The following is a 22,999-nucleotide window of genomic DNA, read 5'->3' as shown; positions in this document are numbered from 1 at the left end:
CTCCGTGCACCTTTTTTTTGTGCGTCAACGGGATGGGTAGGCTGGCTATGAACGTATGCATAGATTGTGAACGCGTTAAACCAATGTCCTCTTTCAGATATTATAATGCAAGATTCATAGCAAAAGTATAATTGTTCAAATATATTAACACATTTCTGTGGCCTTTTTGTGCGCTCGTGTTGATGCAGAACTGCAATTTCATTGCGTAATATAACTGAGACCCATACTGAAACGAGCTGCTTAGTTCACTCTTTATTACATTTCCGTTTAGATCATTTAAAAGCTTGCAATGCAGCTGAAATGTATAAGCTTCTATCTAAAATAAAAGCACTGGTGTTTTCCTTGCTGGTTTGGGTGAGGGAGGAGTATGGTGCTGAGTGCTGACATTACTTATTGTACGGTGTACTGAGTAGAGCGCTGGACGTGAGCTGCGCTCTGCCTCTCATTCACTGCTGCCAAGCACTGATCAGCGCTACCTCAGGAAGCTCCAAATAAGGGCAAGGAAATGGAAACCCACCGGAATAGTTCCTTACTTAGACACAACCTTATATGGCATGGCGGAGCCGGGTTTTCCGGCAAGCGCGCAGCCTGCTGCACAGATGGGAAATCCGAATCTGAACTATGGGCCATCAGGGAGACAGCAAGAATTATGCCGCCTTCTCTAGCAGGGATTATCCTATGAAGATGCATCGATTCAGGGTTGAGGAAGAGCGGTTATCTTCCCGCGATTTATTGCACTGGTTCAGTATAAAGTGTCTCCTCTCTGCTTTCCCCCTGGCAACGTCATGTGTCCTCCACTGCAGTGCCTAAATATGGGCTTCCTTCACTCCATATATGGACATCTACGTCACGGAGAAAGGGTATATAAAGGGGTGGGGATTCTCTGAGCATGAGAGTGCGCCCTCAGAGCTCAGAACAGCAAAACTTAGAGCAGAGATAGACAGATACACACGCACACATTCAGCGCTATCTCCCTAACTAAGAACATTTTCACTCAAAAAGTAAAAGTGAATTCAAAGCAACAACAACAACACATTATCCAAAAGGGCAACACCCTTATTGGATTCAACTAGTGAAAATATATTAATGATTATTTATCATTAATTTTAGGGAATGAGTAAAAGGGACATCTGATCTGAATACTCTTCTCTGAAAGAAAATTTAAAAAAGTGGATTTTTACTCATCTTGGACAAGAGGAGGAACAAGACAAGAATACTCTTGGAGAACCAGAGAAAAGAGGGAAAGAAGTCTGACCCTGCTCCCGAAAGTGGACTGGTGATTTCCTCCACCTCAGAGAGGAACATCACCACTCTGCCCAGCCTGCACCAAGCCTCGCTGCTCTCCTCTCCAGCGCAGCCTCAGCCCCTTACAGCACCACGTCCCTGGAGTATGGCTGCAACCAAGACAGAGATGCTCCATCCAGCCCTGCAGATCTCAGACCCCCTCAGCTTCCCCCATTCTCCCATGGATAACTATCCCAAGCTGGAGGAGATGATGATGCTGAGCTCCGCTGGGACCCCCTACCTCTCTGCCTCGGCGACCGAGGGAGCAGGTTTTGGATCGGGGGAGCCAGGAGAGCAGTATGACCACATTACTGGAGGTAAGAGTATATCCTTGGTCTATTGCTGTATGGAACTACTGTACTGTATTGTATTGTATTGTATTGTATGATAGACTGCATTCTGCAACTAGCAGAATGCATGGTATGAAACAGTTTATACATAATGCATAATAATGCATGATCATTATTTGTGATCAGCTGGCAACTATTAATTACATTTCAGCTTCAAGAGAAGACCCTTGATATATTGAATATGCTCTTTGAATGAGATATTTCTACTTCTGTTGATGTTTAGATATTTAAAAAAAAATAAAGTAATGAAATATAATAAAGCAATTGAATGAATGATGATTGGAAATACATAACCCCCAAAAAATCGAGAATTTGAAAAATTAAATTGTAGCTCTTCACTATTGGATTGTATTTGAGCTTCAGCATTGCTCACTCATTGCATACCTTCAGACAGTCTAGAGCTAAATTCAAATTGTATTCCTAAAACCAGCTGAACTGCAGTTTCAGTAATCAATTGCCTTAGGCTATGTGGTGGACTTCAAGAGCTTGGCTCGTGTGTGTGTGTGTGTGTGTGTGTGTGTGTGTGTGTGTGTGTGTGTGCGTGCGTGCGTGCGTGCGTGTGTGTGTGTGCGTGCGTGACAGAAAGAAAAAAAATGCTTTAAAAAATATATCTTTAAAAAATGCATGCAGATGGCTTGGCTTGACTTGCACGACAGCTCTTGTCCATCTTTTGGTTAGTGGAGGAAATGGCTGGTGTAGGAGTTTAGAGGTGGGAAAGTGCTGGGGTTGCTTGGCTGGGAGGGAGGGAGGCTGGTTCTCCTGCTTTGCGTAGGCACCTGCTGCTCTTAAAGAGGAGAGGGGCAACACTGTCCACCTCTCTGGCAGGATTCCCCTCCCTCCCTCCCTCCCCCTCCCTCCTCCCTCCCTCCCTCCCTCCTCCCTCCCTCCCCTCCCTCCCTCCCTCCTGCATATTAATTGATTCATGTCTCCTTCCCTCTTTCTCTCTGCAGATACGTTACCTGATATCTCCATGAACTGTGAAAAGTCGATGGGCGAGCAGAGCTACTCCAGCCAGCGGCTGCCTCCTATCTCCTACACTGGCCGCTTCACCCTGGAGCCAGCCACCAACTGCAGCAACAGCCTGTGGGCCGAGCCCCTATTCAGTCTGGTCAGTGGGCTGGTGGGGATCAACACCCCCTCCACCTCCGCTCCGTCCTCCTCCGCCTCTCAGACCGGCACATCTTCCTCGTTGTCCTCCTCTATCTCGTCCATCGCCATCTCCTCCCAGAGCTCCAGTCTGAGCTGCTCTGTCCACCACAGTGAGAATAACCCCATCTATTCAGCTGCTCCTACCTACTCCAGCGCCAGCCCTGACATCTTCTCCGACCAGGGCCAGGGCTTCCCCAGCCCAGCCGGAGGGTCGCTCCAGTACAACCCTCCAGCTTACCCCAACGGGAAGATGTGTGGCACCAGCTTCCCTGTGCCCATGATCCCTGACTACCTCTTCCCCCAGCAGCAGGGGGAGATTAGCCTGCTACCCGACCAGAAGCCCTTCCAGAACGGGTCAGGCCAGCCCTCCCTCACCCCCCTGTCCACCATCAAAGCCTTCGCCACCCAGACGGGCTCCCAAGACCTGAAGAGTGTCTACCAGTCCCAGCTGATCAAGCCCAGCCGCATGCGCAAGTACCCCAATCGTCCCAGCAAGACGCCGCCCCACGAGAGGCCGTATGCCTGCCCCGTGGAGACGTGTGACCGCCGTTTCTCCCGCTCAGACGAGTTGACACGCCACATCCGCATCCACACGGGCCAGAAGCCCTTCCAGTGCCGTATCTGCATGCGCAACTTCAGCCGCAGTGACCACCTGACCACGCACATACGCACGCACACCGGTGAGAAGCCCTTCGCCTGCGAGATCTGTGGACGCAAGTTTGCCCGCAGCGACGAGAGGAAGAGGCACACCAAGATCCATCTGAGGCAGAAGGACAAGAAGGCGGAGAAAGGTGGGATGGCTGGGGCGGTAGCTGTAGCAGCAGCTTCAGTATCAGCCCCCTCCCCTGTCTCTAGCTACCCTTCTCCCATCACCTCCTACCCCTCCCCGGTCTCCTCCTACCCCTCCCCAGTCACATCCTGCTACTCCTCTCCCATCCACACCTCGTACCCCTCTCCCTCCATCGCCACCACCTACCCCTCTGTCTCCATGTCCATGTCCAGCACCTTTCAGTCCTCCATGGCCTCCTCCTTCCCCTCCTCCGTAGCCTCCATCTACTCCTCTCCGGTTCCCACCCCGCTGTCAGACATGCAGTCCACACTCTCCCCAAGGACAATCGAGATCTGCTAAGTAAAGACAAAGAGAAAACACTTTTTATTCTCTCCTCCTCCTCACCACTCCTTACAATCTCTTTGAGGGGAGAAATCAACATCAAAAGACTTGTTATTCACCCTCTGAAAAGCACTTTTCTGCCTGCTCCCTCCGCAAGCTCTGTTCAGTGAATCCTCAGATTCACCTGAAGAAGAGATAAAAATAAACACACGTCAAGGACTGGGCAAAGACAATATAGTAGACAAAAAGGGATTTTTTTCTCTCTCTCTCTGTTGATAAAGCAAATGCAGTGCTTCAAACAAAGCATACAAGACTTTCTAGAGCCAGAGTTGAAACCGGCATCGTTCCTATTAGTGAGCGCGCACAGACAGAGACAAACAGACAGACAGACTGAACATTGCCTGGTACTAAGGCACGCTTTCCCTCCGAGGCTATCATTTACATTACAAAAGACATTGAATGATATACATAAGCTACATAATATGTATATTATACTCGTGCCATGTTTTGCTCTTTTATCCCCCATTCTTTGGTACCATTGATGTGAAAAACCTATTTGCATTGTATTATTTGAAGTGAGCAGGGCCATATTTTCTATTCTAGTACTTTCTCTATGATGTAGTGATGACGATGCTGTGATGCGTTTAAATTTCTTTTTTTTCTTCTTTTTTAAAAAACTTTGTTTGATGATGAAATAAGCACTTAAGTATTCAAGCATGTGTTAAGAGTGATGTTAGTTTCTATTGTTTTGTAAATATCCTCCACTGGTACTATCTTTCTCTTTCTCACATCATCTGACATATCAGTCTGTTATGTGGAAGAAAAAAAACGTAAAAAAAAACTAAACAGCCAACGTTCCCGTTTTTGGTGCCTTTTTGTGAAGCCTTGCTGATGTTTTGACATGGCTGTGTGCGAGAGATGATGCGTTGCGTCTCGCCTTAAGGGTTGAAGGGATATTTTTGTTACAGAATGTACGTTATACTCAGACAAAGAGGAAGGAAAGAAAGGGACGAGACGATATGAGGGCACTGCTTCATTTCTTTAGAATGTAAGCAAAATGATCAACTATATTTTTTTAACAGAAAAAAAAATGTCAATATCCACATCTTCTTGTTGGAACGTTGTACTTACCTACTGAGTAGGCATGGGATTCTTTTGTATGTTATATACATGCGGCTCATTATTTTGTGGTTTATCTTTATTTTGTATTTGTGTTTGTAAAATCAAGTGACTGTTTCTGGCTTCTCAACACATTGAATGCGCTTAACTGCCAATGGGATATTTGGTGTAAATGATATCCTCCCAGAAATGAAATATAAATAAAATATAAATATATATGTATAGAATTGCCTTCCATACTTTATTATTGACTGGTTTCAAATATTTCCATTGGTACATGACAAAAATCATATTGGAGCATCTCATCCTCACCCTCGACCCATCCATCCCATACATTACAGCCTATACATATGTGCACATAATAGGCTGTATCAAAGTCCGATATGTGCATGCTCAAAAGGTGGATTCCCCCCACAGTTCCCACATCATGGGGACCTTGAGCCTAATTGAAGAGACATTTCCCAGCATGATTTCATGGTCACTGCATTGATCACTGTTCTCCTGTTGAACTCTCATTGAAAGATTGACTATATAGACTATACGAAGATGGGGACTAGCAACTTAGATATGAAACTTAGATATGATTTCATCGACAGAACATGCTACTTTGAGATGTTAGGCTAATTGATATGAACCTCGTCCCCTGCTCTTTGTGCATGAGTGGAAGTGTTTAAACAAGATTCAAATCATTCAATCATAATGTTTTTATATTTTGGACATTCAGGTCATTTTCACGTGGGCTAAGGGCTTTATTCAATCCGTAACGCTGAAGATCCGCTGTATAGTGCAATTTACAATGAAAGGCAATGTTCCAGCAGTCTCGGACACTGCATTCACTGTAAACACTGCATATGACGGCTCCACCGTAAATTACCTTGACATTTTTATGCAGATCTTTTGTGATACTTCGGCAATATGGCTTGAATCCAGCCCTTACTACACACGGTGTCTTCAGAAAGTATTCATACTCCTTGACTAATTCCACATTTTGTTGTGTTACAGCCTGAATTCAAAATGGATAAAATAGATTGTTTTCTCACCCATCTACACACAATACCCAATAATGAAAAAGTGAAAACATGTTTTTAGAATTTTTTTGCTAATGTAATTCAAATTAAATACAGAAAAAAATCTAATTTACGTAAGTATTCACACCCCTGAGTAATGGCAGTGAGTACAGCTGTGAGTATTTCTGGGTAAGTCTGTAAGAGCTTTCCTCATCTGGATTGTGCAACATTTGCCCATTACTCTTTTCAAAATTCTTCAAGCTCTGTGGCAAGACCATTTTCAGGTCTTGCCATAGATTTTCAAGTAGATTTAAGTCAAAACTGTAACTCAATCACTCAGGACCACTCACTGTCTTCTTGGTAACTCCAGTGTAGATTTGGCCTTGTGGTTTAGGTTATTGTCCTGCTGAAATATTAATTCATCTCGCAGTGTCTGATGGTGTATGGAAAATGGACATCAAACAAAACAAGAACAGCATCTGGACAGGGGCAACAAAACGACATTACGACAATAATGATGACATGGGGAACAAAACTGAGGAACAGACAGATATAGAGGGGGCAATCAACAATGCAAAGGAGTCCAGGTGAGTCCAGGTGAGTCCAATGAGCACTGAAATGTGCAATGATGGTGACAGGTGTACGTAATGAAGGGCAGCCTGGTGCCCTCGAGGGGGAGCAGGGGCATGCGTGACAGTATCCTCCCTCTAGGGGCGCCACCCGGATCCCACCTGGGCGAGCCTGAAGGGCCGGCCGACGCATGGACGCTGGACAAGCTGACTGAGGCGTGGGAGCCTGATGATCTGGCAGAAGAAGCGTGAAAGCCTGACGATCCTGTGATGCGTGGGAGCCCGACGAGCCGGCTGAGGCATGACGTGGGATGGGAGCCTGCTGAGCCAACCAAGGCAAGGAAACCTCTCGAGTCAACTAAAGCGTGGAAGCCCGATGAGCCAGCAGAGGCACCCCCGGTTCCATCGGCGGCGGAGGCACCCGTCACCACCAAAAACAAAAAACAAGAACTCCTTGATGCTTCAAGTAGTGGTGTTAACATTCTGTAAGGACCGACGCTGGAGACGAGATGCAAGTTCAGGGTCTGTACATTTAATGGAAAACGGACATCAATCAAAACAAGAAAATTCCAACAATAACGCTGACACGGGGAGCAAAACAGAGGAACAGACAGATATAGAGGAGGCAATCAACAACATGAAGGAGTCCAATGAGCGCTGATGTGCGTAATGATGGTGACAGGTGTGTGTGTAATGAAGGGCACCAGAGAGAGGGAGCGAGAGCAGGCGTGACAGGTGGATAGCAGACTGAACCAGGTTTTCCTCTAGGATTTTGCCTGTGCTTAGCTCTTTTCCGTTTCTTTTTTATCCTGAAAAACTCTCCAGTCCTTAACGATTACAAGCATACCCATAACATGATGCAGCCACCACTATACTTGAAAATATGGAGAGTGGTAGTAATGTGTTGTAACGGATTTGCCTCAAACGTAACACTTTGTATTCAGGACAAAAAGTTAATTGCTTTGCCACATATTGCACAGTATTACTTTAGTGCCTTGTTGCAAACAGGATGTATGTTTAGGAATAATTTGATTCTATATGTATTGTTCTGAGACCGCGTGTGACTCTGTGAATTGAGCTGCGTGGCATTATTATCGAATGCACGAAGAAGATGAAAGCGTGGACAGTAACAAGTGCTTCTTCAGTATCTAAGAGAGGATTTTAACCGCCACCTATTTCAAAGGAGGTAAGTTACATTGCCATTTATATATTCATCATGATTATCACTGAAAATATAATCTGCCTAGTACTCATTCTGATTACTAGACCACTCCACCGTCCCTTTCTTCCTTGTGGTGTTCATGCGACTGGGCTTAATTGTAGGCCTGTAAGCCACTGATTGATGTAAATTATCTGAGAACATTAATTTATGTACAAAAATGGAAGGCCTAATTGGCACATGTGATAATAGCTTATCAGTTTTAGTCCTATTTAGATGGATGAATCCAAATTCTGAAGATAAGGCCGATTTAATAAGAAGCACCAGGCTACACAGCCTTTCGTCATGGGGCAACCATCAAACATCGTTCCCCCGACTTTTAAAAGTTGCCCAACATCATTGAACCCAGAGCACTATATAACTGTACTGACATCCATATCCTGCAGACAAGTAGGCCTAGAGTTTTTTCCTCCCCCAAAGTTGGGGTGTGCAATACACTTACCACCAAAATACGCACAAATGCAAACACTGCTAAAAAAAGGAAGAGGGAAAACAAGTAAAAGAGAGAGGCATAGAGGAAAAGGAAAATAATTAAAATAATTGGTCTCCTGATCCCAAATTGACTTTCTAAACTAGTTTTGATGAGGGGTGTGTGTGTGTGTGTGCGGGTGTGTGTGGGATTTTGCCATGTTAGCAGTGTTATCCTCCGTCCCAATGCTCCAGTGTATATCCCTTAGCTAACACTCAGAGTCCCCCCAATAGACATCCCGACACACCCCTCTTCTCTTCCGCTGACTGAAAGTGTGTATGTGTGTGTGTGTATGTGTGTGTCCAAACACAACAAAACAATGCAGAGATAGAAACAGTAACAACAACAGCCGGCAATCAAACAATACAGCACTACTGGAAGATAAAGGGTGCCCCATTTTTCAGGCGGATACATTTACATAATTACTGTACAGTAATTGAATTATACACAACAATATGTTCAGGCATGGACACACACCCGAGCACACACACACAAGCACAAACCAGCACTGAAGTTCAATTCCTTAGGGGCAGTCGCGAGGACCGAGATTGCACCTATTCTTCAACTTAAAATCATTTTAAATTTCACCACCCGTAGTGTTTAAAAAAGCAAAATGTTTTCCATCATTGTCTACAGTATTATTGTGGTCACAGAGTCTATATGTGATATGAAAATCTATTAGCTCTTGCTCTAATCTGAACGCACATTGTTGTCTTTGTGAGGTCTTGTTCACTGCCAGATTGCAGCATATGGAGGTACTCAGACTGCATTCAGTGCAAGGCGGGAAGTTATTTTGGGCCAACTTTGTCACAACGTGTCCAACACACCAACTTCAGAGCCTGGGATGTGTGCATTACTGTTTCCCTTTGCTTCTGTTCTAAGGCTTTCAAGCACACATAGTATCAAAGCTCACTCGCAGGCATGTTCTGTTTGAGGAGGGGTGGTGGGGGCAGAATGGGGGCAAGGGGAGGGAGTGTTGTGGCTTCACTGTGCCCTAACCCACAATGGAGCCAGCTCATGGCCCCTACAGGCCCCTTCAAGAGTCCTTTGTTAAAAAATATATTTGTTCTCTTATTCTTTTTGGGGAGCTGTGTGTACAAAAAGCCTGACGAAAAGGGAGTCATTCCTTTCTCCCTTAGTCCCTTCTCCCTCTAATTTTCCCTCTCTTTCACTCTTTCTCTTTCTCTCTCTCCTTCACTCTTTCTGGCTCTCCTTTGCTCTTTCTCTCTCTCCTTCTACCTGCCTGTCTCTGCTTTGCTCTTTCTTTTTTTTCTCTTCCCTTTCCCTCTCTCTCTCTCTCTCCTCTCTCCATCTTTATCTCTCTTTCCCTCTTCGTCTCTCCTTCTGTCTCTCTCTGTCTCTCTCTGTCTCTCTCTCTCTCTCTCTCTCTCTCTCTCTCTCTCCTCTCTCCTGTGCGCTGCTGATTTATCTGGCGATGCTAATGATCCGTCCCCTCTATTCTGATGCAAGGTCTGTTCCCTTTCATCCACATACAAATGTGATCTTATTGCCTCTTCACCCTCGGGCCTTTTAAGATGCTTTTTTGAAATATGCAGTTTGATAAGCATATCATGGGCTAAGTCCCCGCAGTGATTAGAGCAGGCTTTAATGTGAGCAGGGAGTGAGGCTGGAGGTTCTGAACTCCTGGCTCCTGGCTCCTCGGCCCTTGGCATATGTTGGGGCCGCTGGGAGCTTACTGTAGTGGTGAAGAGGGCACACACACACACACGGCTGCCCCAGAACAGCTCTCTCTCATCCTTTCACCTCAGCAGGGAGATATTAAACAGTGGGAGGACACTGGGGGGGGATGAGCCTCTCAGTCTCTCAGACTCTCTGACTGTGTGAATGAAGACCTTACTGGTACGGTATCCCACATCTCTATTCCAGGAGGAGGACAGGGACTGTGGGAGTAGGATTTGCTTGAAAGTATTTTTGTTGTGCTTCTTGTGGACATACAAAGTGACCTCATTTTGAGTAGGATGTCCAGGATGCCTTTTCATGTCACTGACCACTAGGGAGCACAGGATACATATATTTACATCCATTTTCTTATTACAACTAATTGATTCCCAGATCCTGTTATTTTGGCTTGTTATTACAAACAGAGTGAAATGTGTTTTGCTGGTCATGAAGACGAGGTCATTAAAGATGGTCAGATGCGGCCGTTCATCAATGGCATTGTTTATTATGACAGGTCTGGGCCTTGTGATTTAGGCGTGAAATCTGTTCCACCAAGCTGAGAAAACGTCTGTCTGCCAGCTCTGACGTCACCACTCAATTATCTCCCGACGCTGTCAGACCAGACCTGACCAGACCACTCTCACACCAAGCTAACCCAACAGATGCGCTTTTTAACGTGTACCCACACACACACACATACGCACACACGCAGGATATCACCTGTTGTGTCCCTGTGTGTGTGTGTGTGTGTGTGTGTGTGTGTGTGTATGTGTGTGTGTGTGTGTGTGTGTGTGTGTGTGTGTGTGTGTGTGTGTGTGTATGTGTGTGTGCGTGTTTGTGTGTGCGTTTGTGTGTGTGGCTCTACTTTGGCCTCAACACTCGCCATTATTCTGAACACGTTTACTCTTTCAGTAGCGTTAATTGCACTTCCAAGGACACACACGCTTTTTCATCAAGTACAGTCCAATTGAAAAAGACAACAAAAATAACAACTCTCTCAAGTATCACCAAATTAAATGCCACTTCTACTCCACTTCAAGTAGCGCACTGCTTTAACAAAGGCACCTAGGTGGCAAGGAAACACAAACAGATCCCCCATGAGACTCCAGTGTTGTTTCCCTCGCTTTCCCAGCCTGGCTATCGGATACGCCTTTAAGCCTGGCTATGTACACCGCCTTTAAGACTAAAGTAAATAAATACAGTCAACCCCTTCAGAGAGGCTTCGGCTCCTATCATGATAAAACTGATGCTTTACTATACTCCACTTCCCACTGCCTAGAACAGCAGGATGCTAACTACTGTATTGTATGTTTAAAGTGGTGTACAGGAAATAGAGATGTAATGTATAGATCTGTCACAATGCCCTATTGTTCACAACAGAAAGCCATACTGCTGAAATACATGATATACAGTTCTATGTATGGGATATGATGGATATTGATCAGTGGGCTTCTCTGAGGAGGAAGGGGAGGACCATTCTACTGCGTGAATTTCATAAAAATAAATATAGTTAAACATTAAAAAAGGTATCCTTTTAAGATAAAACGATAGAAAAAAATATTAACGTCAAGAAAATAAAACACGCTCATTTGCAATGAAGGTCTACAGCAGTCTCAACAGCACCATCTAGGATAGCACCATGGTGTAGCCGGAGGACAACTATTTTCTGTCCTCTTCTGGGTACATTGACTTCAATACAAACCCTAGGAGGCTCATAGTTCTCACCGCCTTCCATAGATTTACACAGTAATTACGACAACTTCTGGAGGAGGTTCTCCAACCTATCAGAGGTCTTGCAGGATGAACTGACATATTATTTAAAGGATCAGATAATGAATCTAGTACTGAAAGCATAAACTACAGCTAGCTAGCAATGTAATTAAACAATTGTGGCAACCCTCACCATCAGTGACTGCCTGGTGGTGACAGTGGTGTCAGGGAGCTAACGACAGATCAGGAGCATACATAACTTTGCTTCAACTCTTCCAAGTCAATGTAAGCTTTTGATTTTATTAACTTTGCTCCCAGGGCCCGCCGGTGTTACTGCTAAACTGCTTGCTGTACAATGTACTGCGTGATTGTACACATGGATTGGATTGTGGGTTTACTAACACGTTAGTTTTTGTTATTTTACTATAATATCCATATAGTGACAAATATATAGCGTTTATGGTATGAAGGTTTTGCTTGGAGAGCCCTGGTTTGGACTAATGATTACATCCCAGATCAGCTAGATGGCGGTATTGAATGTGTCACTGTCTGCAGGGGCGTCATGCACCCCAAAAATCTGAGGGGACACACATTAAGTGAGGATGGCTGCGGGTGGTTAACCCCCTGTCCATAAATTGGATAATTTTGCTATAGCAAAAACATATTTTTCCTGCAATCTAAACCCATAATCATTACGCTTATTTCTATGTAAAAAAATAAGCATACCTCCTGTGCTGAATGCATCTTCCTGACTGGTTGTTATTTTTTTTATTATTAAGAAACTAAATATGCTTCTCTGCATCTCTGCTCAAATCTGCATAAAATATTGAAAGGAATGTTAGCCTTAATCAATACATTTAGTTATTGCTTGCTTTTCAATATTCTTCCAACCTTACCAGCAGGCATGCAAGTTATCATAGCTAGACAAGCTAGCTACTCTAACTTGATTGATAGCCTGAAATTGCTACTTGGTAGCTAATTATGAGGTTGGTATATCGGGAAACTATCTGGGCTAGCTAAAGCCAAATTCAATATATTTTTTAATTGTTATTATTATTATTACTAAACAGGACAAATCTGAGGGGGCAAATCTGTGCCCCCTTTGGGCATGATGCCTCTGCCTGTCTGTCCCCTTGGTTCATTCAATTTGTCTCTCGATCCGTGCACATACGGTACGCTATAAACTTTCATTTGTAGGCTAGGTTGTAGCAGCCTCATGATGGGTACCTTGTACGGCAAATTCAAGTATCACGTAGTAGCCTAAACCTATCGATGTCACATTGAGCTGGGTGAATTGAATATGAATGACAGTCATCCAATATGCTATAATAGAAATAAGGCCATGCTCATCATTTTTTTTTTTTACTGCCCTCCCTAATCTTGAACGGCACGAACCGCCACTGAGAAGAAAATCCTTCCTGAAGACTGTTGCATTTAGTCACGACGGCTAGCGAGGAGACCAACGGGTACGAGGTTTGGCGAGCAAAACTGCTCCGTATCTATATTCGTTCTACTTCATCTCCATGCTTAAGCTTCCCTTGGATGGATGAGTTCCCAAACCTCAACGTGTGTCATGAGGATTCACTGTGTCACTGACGGGCCAGTGGTTTCACTGGAAGGTCAAAGGATAACGAGAGTCATAGTGGTTTCACAAGAACCAAGACAATAGTACAGTATACAGTAAGTTCCCAGTGTTGCCACACTAATTCAAAAGTCATGGGGTTTGGTGGTTGGGGTCAGATAGCGATTTGTCAGCTTAGCAGAAACTATTGTCCAAAGGTACCGCAGGATCGCTGTTGGTAAGCTGTAACTTATTTCTGTAAAGCTAAATATTTTCCTAGAATATTTGTTGATGTTGAGGGTAGAACAATGCTTTAGTCACAGAAAGACTCTGGTTGTCAGTCCTATTGCTCAATTATAGCTTGTTTCCATGATGTGTTTAAAACTTACAATGTTTTTTGCTGAAAGAAAGAAGGAGTGCTGATGGGAATTCTCTCCTGTCCAGATGTCCAATTAGGTGACATCATCAACTGTCAATCAAAACAGAGAGCAGTTCTCACAGCAGTGCGAAGTAGAAAAAAAGTAGGAAAAATAAGGCACTGGGCCTTACTAGTCATGTATTAGTGGAGTGATATAGCTGTCTGTAGCACAGGCAACAACAACAACAAATCTGTGCATACAGAAAACTGCTAGAGGTACAGAATATTATCCATGTCCTCGTTCAGCCGCAACTATGAGAAACATCAATATAACAGTTTTTCAGATGACGTTTTATTGTTTTTTATTTCCCCACAAAAGTGGTGCACTGGGCCTTTACTAGTTATGTGTTAGTGGACTGATACAGCCATCTGTAGCGCGAAAAAATTGCAGCACCCCCACCCCCAAAGATCTTCCCGCAGCTATGGCAATTGTCCTACTCCTACCCAGCACACTACAGCCAGCCACCTGCTACGAGCTGTAGTGAGAGAACATGCGGTTCACACACACACACACACACACACACACACACACACACACACACACACACACACACACACACACACACACACACACACACACACACACACACACACACACACACACACACACACACACACACAATCTATTTACTCCCTTCTTTTCCCATATCTGTCCCTTTCTCCCTGCGTAGCGCCGACAGACCTCATCACAATTGAATCTTTTACCATAAAGTCCCCTTCACAGCCAAGGGCCATTCAGAATCCATTGACTCAGTCATTAGGTAATGCCTTCATGCGTGCGGAATGAATTCATGATAAATAACATAACGTGCCACATGAAGAAAGCTTCAGTCACGCAACCAAAACAGTGGCAAATGTAATACACTGGGATAACTAATAGCGCTTGTCACAGGGAGAGGGAAGCACTTTGTCCTGCTAGCTACACTGACTGACTTGTAAGCCTTCTGTAGTTGTGTGTGTGTGCGCGTGTGTGTGCGCACGGACACACACCTCTTCGTGCTTGCATTCCCTTGTGCCCTGTGTTAGGTGTTACAGGTATTACAAAAGAAACACACCCACAAGAGGTGATGTAAGAGCACTCTCCATCCTGCCAGCATTAAGCTCCTTTTATAATGGCGTAGTCACCGCCTCTGGAAAAACACTGTAGCAGTAAAACTAGGCAAACAGGTGTAGGGAGTTGTTAGACGGTGTGTGTATGTGTGTTTGTGTGTGTGTGTGTGTGTGTGTGTCTGTGCATGCGTGTGAACAGTATGTGTGTGTGTGTGTGTGTGTGTGTGTGTGTGTGTGTGTGTGCGCATCTGACAGTGTGTGTGTCTGTTTCTTTGACAGAACCCTGGAGGTGTTGTCAGTCTCGGGGGTGGCAGCATGGGCACTGCCTGGGGAGTGGGAGAAATTGGGAGTAGGGATACGACAAATGTGTGATCATCTGGCCTGATCTTTTTTTCCCACCCACTCACTACAGCTGTCCTCTCCGGTCCCATGGAACCATTCTAAGTCTATTTATAGTTCCTCTGTGATGAGGTGGAACTGATCGCCACTTACACTCTGAGTGATGTCACCGGGGTGGCGAGCCAGGGGACGAGGAGAACGAGGCGGGCTGGGGTACCTGCTGTGAGCTTCTGCTGCTCGTACGTATGCATGCAGGAAGCCACAGACGGACGGACTCTCACACACACACGTACGGACGCATGGACACACGTTTGTATGGTGTTTTTTCTTTCCGTTTCTAAATGTCAAACAGTTGACGGTTTGCTACATTTTACGTGAAGTCAAGGCCTAAATCCTAAACCACTACATCTTCAATCGCAGCCCCTCGTCACGAACCTGTGAACATACTTGCCCCTACAGTTCCTCCCCTCCCTCCTTTCTGTACATCTATCTATCCCATCAATCTATCTCTATCATAACATACAGTATAGGATCAGATCATGCATGCGTTCAATGTTCAATAGCTTCAACCGTTACACTATAGCTAAATCAGGCAGATTGCTCAGGATTAGACTTAGAAATTCGACATCTGTCCTTGTCCAGAGGATGTCAGGAAATCCATTCAAATCTGGCCACTGGGGACAACAGTGAGCACTATTACCAGCACGTAGGCTTGGGTTTTGCTAGGGCGTTGTGGACGGGCGTAATCCAACGACTCCGGATCTGAAAGTCGTGCGTTCAATCCCAGTGGTAGACAATCATTATTGTTTTGTTGTTTGTTTAAACCCTAATCCAAAACCTTAACCCTCAACTTTGACATTTGGAGAAATGTGGATGAACGTCAGAATCTGAAGTCATATTGGTAAACCTGGGATATCTTGTTGAGCTAAATACCCAAATGCCTAAATGCCCCATATCACTAAAATTACCCATTCAACTACACCCTCTTCCTCCTCTCCTCCTCTCCCCGACCATTTCCAGACTCTAATGTACGTGAAGCAGTCAGTAATGATGTTCGATTACAACGAGAGCACCTCGTTGCTAAACGTCTGTTTTTTTCACGGGCTGGAAATATCCACACACAGTTAAGTGTAATTCACATAGGGATGCATACACGCATGCACACACACCCACACGCACGCACGCCCCCACACACACACACACACACACTATTTCTACAAATAGGGCCCCTCCATTGTGAGTAATGACCCCAGATTTGTGCAGTTATTCTATCCTGGCCAGCAGGCTAAAAGCTGCAGTGAGAATGGAGATGAGAATGATGCTATTACCTTTAACTCTATTCTCCCTCTCTTCCACGTTAGCTTTAAAAGCTGAGGGAGATAGCAGAGCAAGAGCTGTCTGGTTTAAGTGTGTAAGTGATGAAAGTAGCCTCCTACTCTCCTTTCTCGTGGAATGTCTAGCCTTTTGCTGTTTGTACTTTTTCTTGTGGCTACTTATCTTCATCTCCTTTTTCTCTCCAAAACAGCAACAGCCATCCCTTGTATGCCCCCCCCCCTCTCTCCCCCCACCCCCATAACATTATTTATCACAAAAACACATCACCCCACTTCATATTCATCGTAACAGTACATAATACTCTTTGTTCTGGCCAGAACAGTCCTTCCTCCATACACTTCCAGGCTGGAAATCCTGTCCTGCAGTCACTCCATCCTGGTCCAGCAGAGCACAGCTCCTCCCCTGGGTCTAACCTGGCAGGCAGAGGAATGCCTGCTATGCTGTCCTATGCCAGCTATGCCAGCAATGCTAGTTAAACCCCATTTCCATTGAGACTGGGTACTTCCCTGTTGCCCGACTAAATGATGTTACTTTATGCAGAGACATGACACCAAGCCGTGTGTGTGTGTCTGTCTGAGGCTTATCTTCACCCAGACCCACCCTCTCACCCCTTCCATTGCAGAAAGAGAGAGCAGGAGAGCAAGGGAGCAGGTGCACGGCATTAGTAAATGTCCCTTTTCAGATGTATGCGTCTAATACACCTAGTCACTGTATATCTACATTTGAAGTCGGACGTTTACATACACCTTAGCCAAATACATTTAAACTCAGTTTTTCACAATTCCTGACACTTAATCCTAGTAAAAATTCTCTGTCTTAGGTCAGTTAGGATTAGCACTTTATTTTAAGAAAGTGAAATGTCAGAATAAGAGTAGAGAGAATGAATTATTTCAGCTTCTATTTCTTTCATCACATTCCCAGTGGGTCAGAAGTTTACATACACTCAATTAGTATTTGGTAGCATTGCCTTTAAACTGTTTAACTTGGGTCAAATGGTTCGGGTAGCCTTCCACAAGCTTCCCATAATAAGTTAGGTCAATTTTGGCCTATTCCTCCTGACAGAGCTGGTGTAACTGAATCAGGTTTGTAGGCCTCCTTGCTCGCACATGAGTTTTCAGTTCTGCCCACAAATTGTCAATAGGATTGAGGTCAGGGCTTTGTGATGTTCACTCCAATACCTTGACTTTGTTGTCCTTAAGCCATTGTGCCACAACTGGAAGTATGCTTGGGGTCATTGTCCATTCGGAAGACCCATTTGCGACCAAACTTTAACTGATTTCTTGAGATGTTGCTTCAATGTATCCACATCATTTTCCATCCTTATGATGCCATCTATTTTGTTAAGTGCACCAGTCCCTCCTGCAGCAAAGCACCCCCCACAACATGATGCTGCCACCCCTGTGCTTCACGGTTGGGATGGTGTTCTTCGGCTTGCAAGCCTCCCCCTTTTCCCTCCAAACATAACGATGGTCAGTATGGCCAAACATTTATATTTTTGCCTCATCAGACCAGAGGACTTCTCTAAAAAGTGTGATCTTTGTCCCCATGTGCAGTTGCAAACCATAGTCTGGCTTTTGTATGGCGGTTTTCTGGCAGTGGCTTTTTCCTTGCTGAGTAGCTTTTCAGGTTATGTCAATATAGGACTCGTTTTTTACTGTGGATATAGATACTTTTGTACCTGTTTCCTCCAGCATCTTCACAAGGTCCTTTGCTGTTGTTCTGGGATTGATTTGCACTTTTCGCACCAAAGTACATTCATCTCTAGGAGACAGAACTTGTCTCCTTCCTGAGCGGCTGTGTGGTCCCATGGTGTTTATACTTGCGTACTATTGTTTGTACAGATGAACATGGTACCTACAGGCGTTTGGAAATCGCTCCCAAGGATGAACCAGAAGTGTGGAGTTCTACAACTGTTTTCTCTGGTCTTGGCTGATTTATTTTGATTTTCCCATGATGTCAAGCAAAGAGGCACTGAGTTTGAAGGTAGGCCTTGAAATACATCCACAGGTACACCTCCAATTGACTCAAATGATGTCAATTAGCCTATCAGCCATGACATCATTTCTGGAATTCCAAGCTGTTTAAAGGCACAGTCAGCTTAGTGTTTGTACACTTCTAACCCACTGGAATTGTGATACAGTGAATTATAAGTGAAATAATCTGTCTGTAAACAATTGTTGGAAAAATGACTTGTGTCATGGACAAAGTAGATGTCCTAACTGACTTGCCAAAGCTATCGTTTGTTAACAAGAAATTTGTGGAGTGGTTGAAAAACGAGTTTTAATGACTCCAACCTATGTGTATGTAAACTTCCGACTTCAACTGTATCTACAGTGTGTAATGTTACTGTGTGTCTGTTGGTGGGTACGCCTGTCAGTCTGAAAGGGGGATTTGTCTGTCTGTCACATTTGACACACATACCGTAATATGAGACTGCTGTGTTGTAGCCTGTTCAACATGTAAGATAACATCAAATTACTACGTTGATTCATCTCTACGCATCATTGTGTTGGAAAAAGGTGTGAAATACAGGAAGATAGTAGACACAAAAAAAGACCCCAAACATGTTCAAAGCTGCTTTCTGGCCCAGTCAGATTAGTTAGTAGCAAGAGGAGGGCCGCTACAGTTAAGTACAGGAGCAGGCTGCAGTCAACATGCTACAGTAGGTTTACAGTAGAGAGAAAGGGAGTGGAGCTGAGAGCCTAGAGCTGATTCCTGGCCCAGCCATCCAGCAGCTGGCTGCTGCCCGCTCCTGCAGTCTCCCAGGAGCCTTGTGGTCATGTGATCTCTGCTCTGGGAGCCAACCAGCAGAGGAAATGTCACTCTCCCAGCCGCCAAGAAACCCATACAAGGAGCTTCCTGCCTGACACAGCTCTTCCTGCTGGCTATGTATGGACTTTCCTGCCCTTTCTCTGAGAGGACTGTGCTCCCTCCCTCCATCCCTCCCTTCCTCCCCCTCCTCCTCTCTCTCTCTCTCTCTCTCTCTCTCTCTCTCTCTCACACACACACACACACATGGAAAAGGATATCTCTCTCTCTCTCTCTCTCTCTCTCTCTCTCCTCTCTCTCTCTCTCTCTCTCTCTCTCTCTCAGCTCACTCATTTTCTCTCTGTTGGCCGGCCGCCCCAGCTGGCTCTGTGTGATCCTTTTTCTCCATGTGTGTGTTTTTGGCTCTGACAGTGTGTGAGGGCAATTCATTTTATGAATGCTGTCGTGTCCATGAATGACATTATATTAGTGTTCTACAATGTATCAAACAATATTGCAACTGATTAGTAATTCATTACTATGTTATGAATTGGAACAACAACACTGAACTCAAGAGTATGGTTGCTAGAGCATGTGCATTCTCTATTACCTGGCTATCTCTGTACGCCGCACTCCCTTTCAAAACTACGTGCTTCAACTCCTATGGATGTCTATCCACATGAAAACAGGCTGACCCTCTGTGTTGCTAGTCTCACAAGGGGTTATTGTGTTGATAGAGTAATTTTCTCCATCCTGCTGTTTCCACAGTCCAAGTCCCTTCAGTCAGAGCAGCTTCCTGTCTCTCTACACTGGGCCTATCACAGCCTATCACAAGCCAAACACCTCCTTATTGTTTTCACACTAACAGGACCTGGGCTGCGCCCCAATACTCTTAAATAGTTTCTTCTCCTCATCTCAATGCAATTTTTTTATGGCATAGATCCTAGGATATACAGTAATTGTGTTTATTGGCTAAGCTACTGTAACTCAATCTATTTTACAGCACAGTGGGCTACCCTAGAAATATAATTATTATAACGTGCCTGCACATTCAAGTCAATGAATGGACTCTATTTCTGTGGGGCTACCTCAGTGTGATATCCTACTGCAACTGTATTACTGTATGTATAGTAGATCGGCTGATGGGGGTGAGAGCTGGGATGTGAGCTCAGGCATCAGCAGGGAAGTAATGGGCTGAGCCTGTGAGAGGGGGAATCCCCATCGCTATTCTCCTGCCTCACTCACAGAGGATCAGGGGACAGCGGGGGAGTGGCCCCAGCCTAAAGACTGACTCCCACAGAGAGACTGAACTGGAACACGAGGAGAAGAGGAGGGGAGGGCGGGAGGAGAGAAAGGGGAGGAGTTGGGGGGTTAGGGGGAGGAGAAGGAGGCACAGGGCAGATAGTGTGAGGAAAGGAGGTAGGTTGAGGAGAGGAAAAGGGGTAAGGAAAGGGAGGAGAAGTGGTTTGGAAGAGTAGAAGCCTCCCTGATCCTCAGTATATAAACATTCTGTCCGTGTGTTTGTGAAACTCCATCTTAATCAAGGACAGGCGAAAACTTTAGTTTAAATAGAAGTACAATTCTATAGACCTTCACCTTCTTTCTTCTGGAATGATTGAGACCTTGGTCAAAACTGTTTATATTATATGTTGAGACCTTGTCCAATACTCTTTCTTTTACATGTGTTGAACATGCATTTCATGATGTTTTTGAGATAGCCTTGCACATTGCTTTACAAAAATGTAATTGACCAATACAGTACTGTAATATATGTCATTTACGTAACAAACACATTTATACTAAGTGACAACAGTGAGTCCATACATTTGCACATGTGACCCCTGGTGTTGCAAGGGCCATGCTCTTACTAACTGAGTCACACAGGTCAACTCCAATCCAGATGGAAGGTGTATGATTGCCATCCCCGTGAACGGGCCATACTCGTTCAGGTCATGGATGAGTCATGCAATGACATCGATCCAGACCAATGTCAGGCTCGGATTCGCTATGCCCAAATGTTTTTTCCTAGGTGCATGGACAATGAGGACATTTACTGCGATGTCTATGAAAACATTTGGCCAAATGCTGAAGACAGGCTTGATCCCAATTAGTACCTGCTAAACGTTTCTAATTTACTATAGTTGATTTAATTTGATTTGATTTAATTTGATTACAGTACACCTACATTGTAATATATCTCAGCATTACGTTTAGTTTTTGCATCAATGATTGTGGAATACGTCTACAATGGTCACACCTTTGATCACACCTGGTATAGAAATAATGCAAATTATATTTTCACTCAATTTTGATGGGTAGCACAAGCATATTGCCTAATGTGAAAGCAGTCTAATGTACTGTAATTTTCCAACCCTGTAGCTAACATATTACAATCAAAGGGCAATTTTTAAACATGTATCTTTTGGCAATTGGATTAACTGGTTGTTAATACAACTAAGGCCATATATTGCTGATTTACTGTTTACCGGATGACATTTTTTGTGCAAAGTGAGGTGAGTGAGAGTATTAAAAACAAATATCTGAAAAAAATAAGATAACATTTGAACCCTTTGTAAAAAATACTCAACAACACCTAGTAACCTTAGCAAGAAATGTTAGCCTTTTGGTATAATAGTTTTGAAATGACAGTCAAAGAGACCACATTTTGAGTCCTGGTCAGGGTACACCTCTAATGAACTAAATGGTGTCAGGAGTAGGATAGCACCATTGAAAGCCTGTCCTGGCATAGTTCTGCTATTTTAATAGTTGATTAATTAGCTGAAATATACAGTGCCTTCAGAAAGTATTCATAGCCCTTGACTTATTCCACATTCTGTTTTGTGACTGAATTCAAAATGTATTAAAAAAAAAATGTTTTCTTCTCACCAATCGACACACAATACCCTTTAATGACAAAGTGAAAACATGTTTTTAGACATTTTTGCAAATTTACAGAAGTATTCACGAACCAATACTTTTCTACTGGCAGCGATTACGGCTTTGAGTATTTCTGGGTAAGTCTCCAAGAGCTTTCCACACCTGGATTGTGCAAAACTTGCCTATTATTCTCAAAATTCTTCAAGCTCTGTCAAACTGGTTGTTGATCATTGTTAGACAACCATTTCCAGGTCTTGCCATATACAGTGCATTTGGAAAGTATTCATACCCCTTCCCCTTTTCCACATTTTGTTACATTACAGCCTTAATCCAAAATGGATTGATTATATGTTTTTCTAATCATTCTACACACGATACACACAATGACAAAGTGAAAACAGGTTTTATGATTTTTTTAAAATGTATAAAACAGAAAGAAAAATATATATTTTTTTTACAAAAGTATTCAGACCCTTTGCTATGAGACTCGAAACTGAGCTCGGGTGGATCCTGTTTCCATTGATCATCAATCAAATTTCAATCAAATTTATTTATAAAGCCCTTCTTACATCAGCTGATGTCACAAAGTGCTGTACAGAAACCCAGCCTAAAACCCAGAACAGCAAGCAATGCAGGTGTATTAAGCATGGGGCTAGGAAAAACTCCCTGGAAATGCCAGAACCTAGGAAGAAACCTAGAGAATAACCGTTTTATGAGGGGTGGCCAGTCCTCTTCTGGTTGTGCCGGGTGGAGATTATAACAGAGCATGGCCAAGATGTTCAAATTTTCAAAGATGACCAGCAGGGTCAAATAATAATAATCACAGTGGTTGTCGAGGGTGCAACAGGTCAGCACCTCAGGAGTAAATGTCAGTTGGCTTTTCATTGCCGATCATTCAAAGTATCTCTACCGCTCCTGCTGTCTCTAGACAGTTGAAAACAGCAGGTCTGTAACATCCTTGGGATGTTTCTACAACTTGATTGGAGTCAACCTGTGGTAAATTC

General features: G+C 44.1%; 1 protein-coding gene across 1 annotated transcript; it reads left to right on the top strand.

Annotated features, from left to right (window-relative positions):
- The first annotated feature begins 881 nt into the window (after positions 1-881).
- On the top strand, positions 882-5,240 carry LOC115130507 (early growth response protein 1-like). Its single transcript, XM_029661712.2, has 2 exons — positions 882-1,601; positions 2,585-5,240. Exons 1-2 carry the CDS (start codon positions 1,391-1,393, stop codon positions 3,910-3,912), a joined length of 1,539 nt encoding a protein of 512 aa, XP_029517572.1. The 5' UTR covers positions 882-1,390; the 3' UTR covers positions 3,913-5,240.
- Positions 5,241-22,999: the final 17,759 nt, after the last annotated feature.

This window comes from Oncorhynchus nerka, linkage group LG6, assembly GCF_034236695.1.
Source record: "Oncorhynchus nerka isolate Pitt River linkage group LG6, Oner_Uvic_2.0, whole genome shotgun sequence".
Lineage (NCBI taxonomy): Eukaryota > Metazoa > Chordata > Actinopteri > Salmoniformes > Salmonidae > Oncorhynchus > Oncorhynchus nerka.
This window is presented reverse-complemented; position numbering and strand designations above follow the sequence as displayed.

Excerpts from the sequence above, each read along its gene's own strand:
- LOC115130507 (XM_029661712.2), top strand. The coding sequence starts at position 1,391 with ATGGCTGCAACCAAGACAGAGATGCTCCATCCAGCCCTGCAGATCTCA. Across the intron at positions 1,602-2,584 it reads GTATGACCACATTACTGGAG|ATACGTTACCTGATATCTCC; the intron begins GTAAGAGTATAT and ends TTCTCTCTGCAG.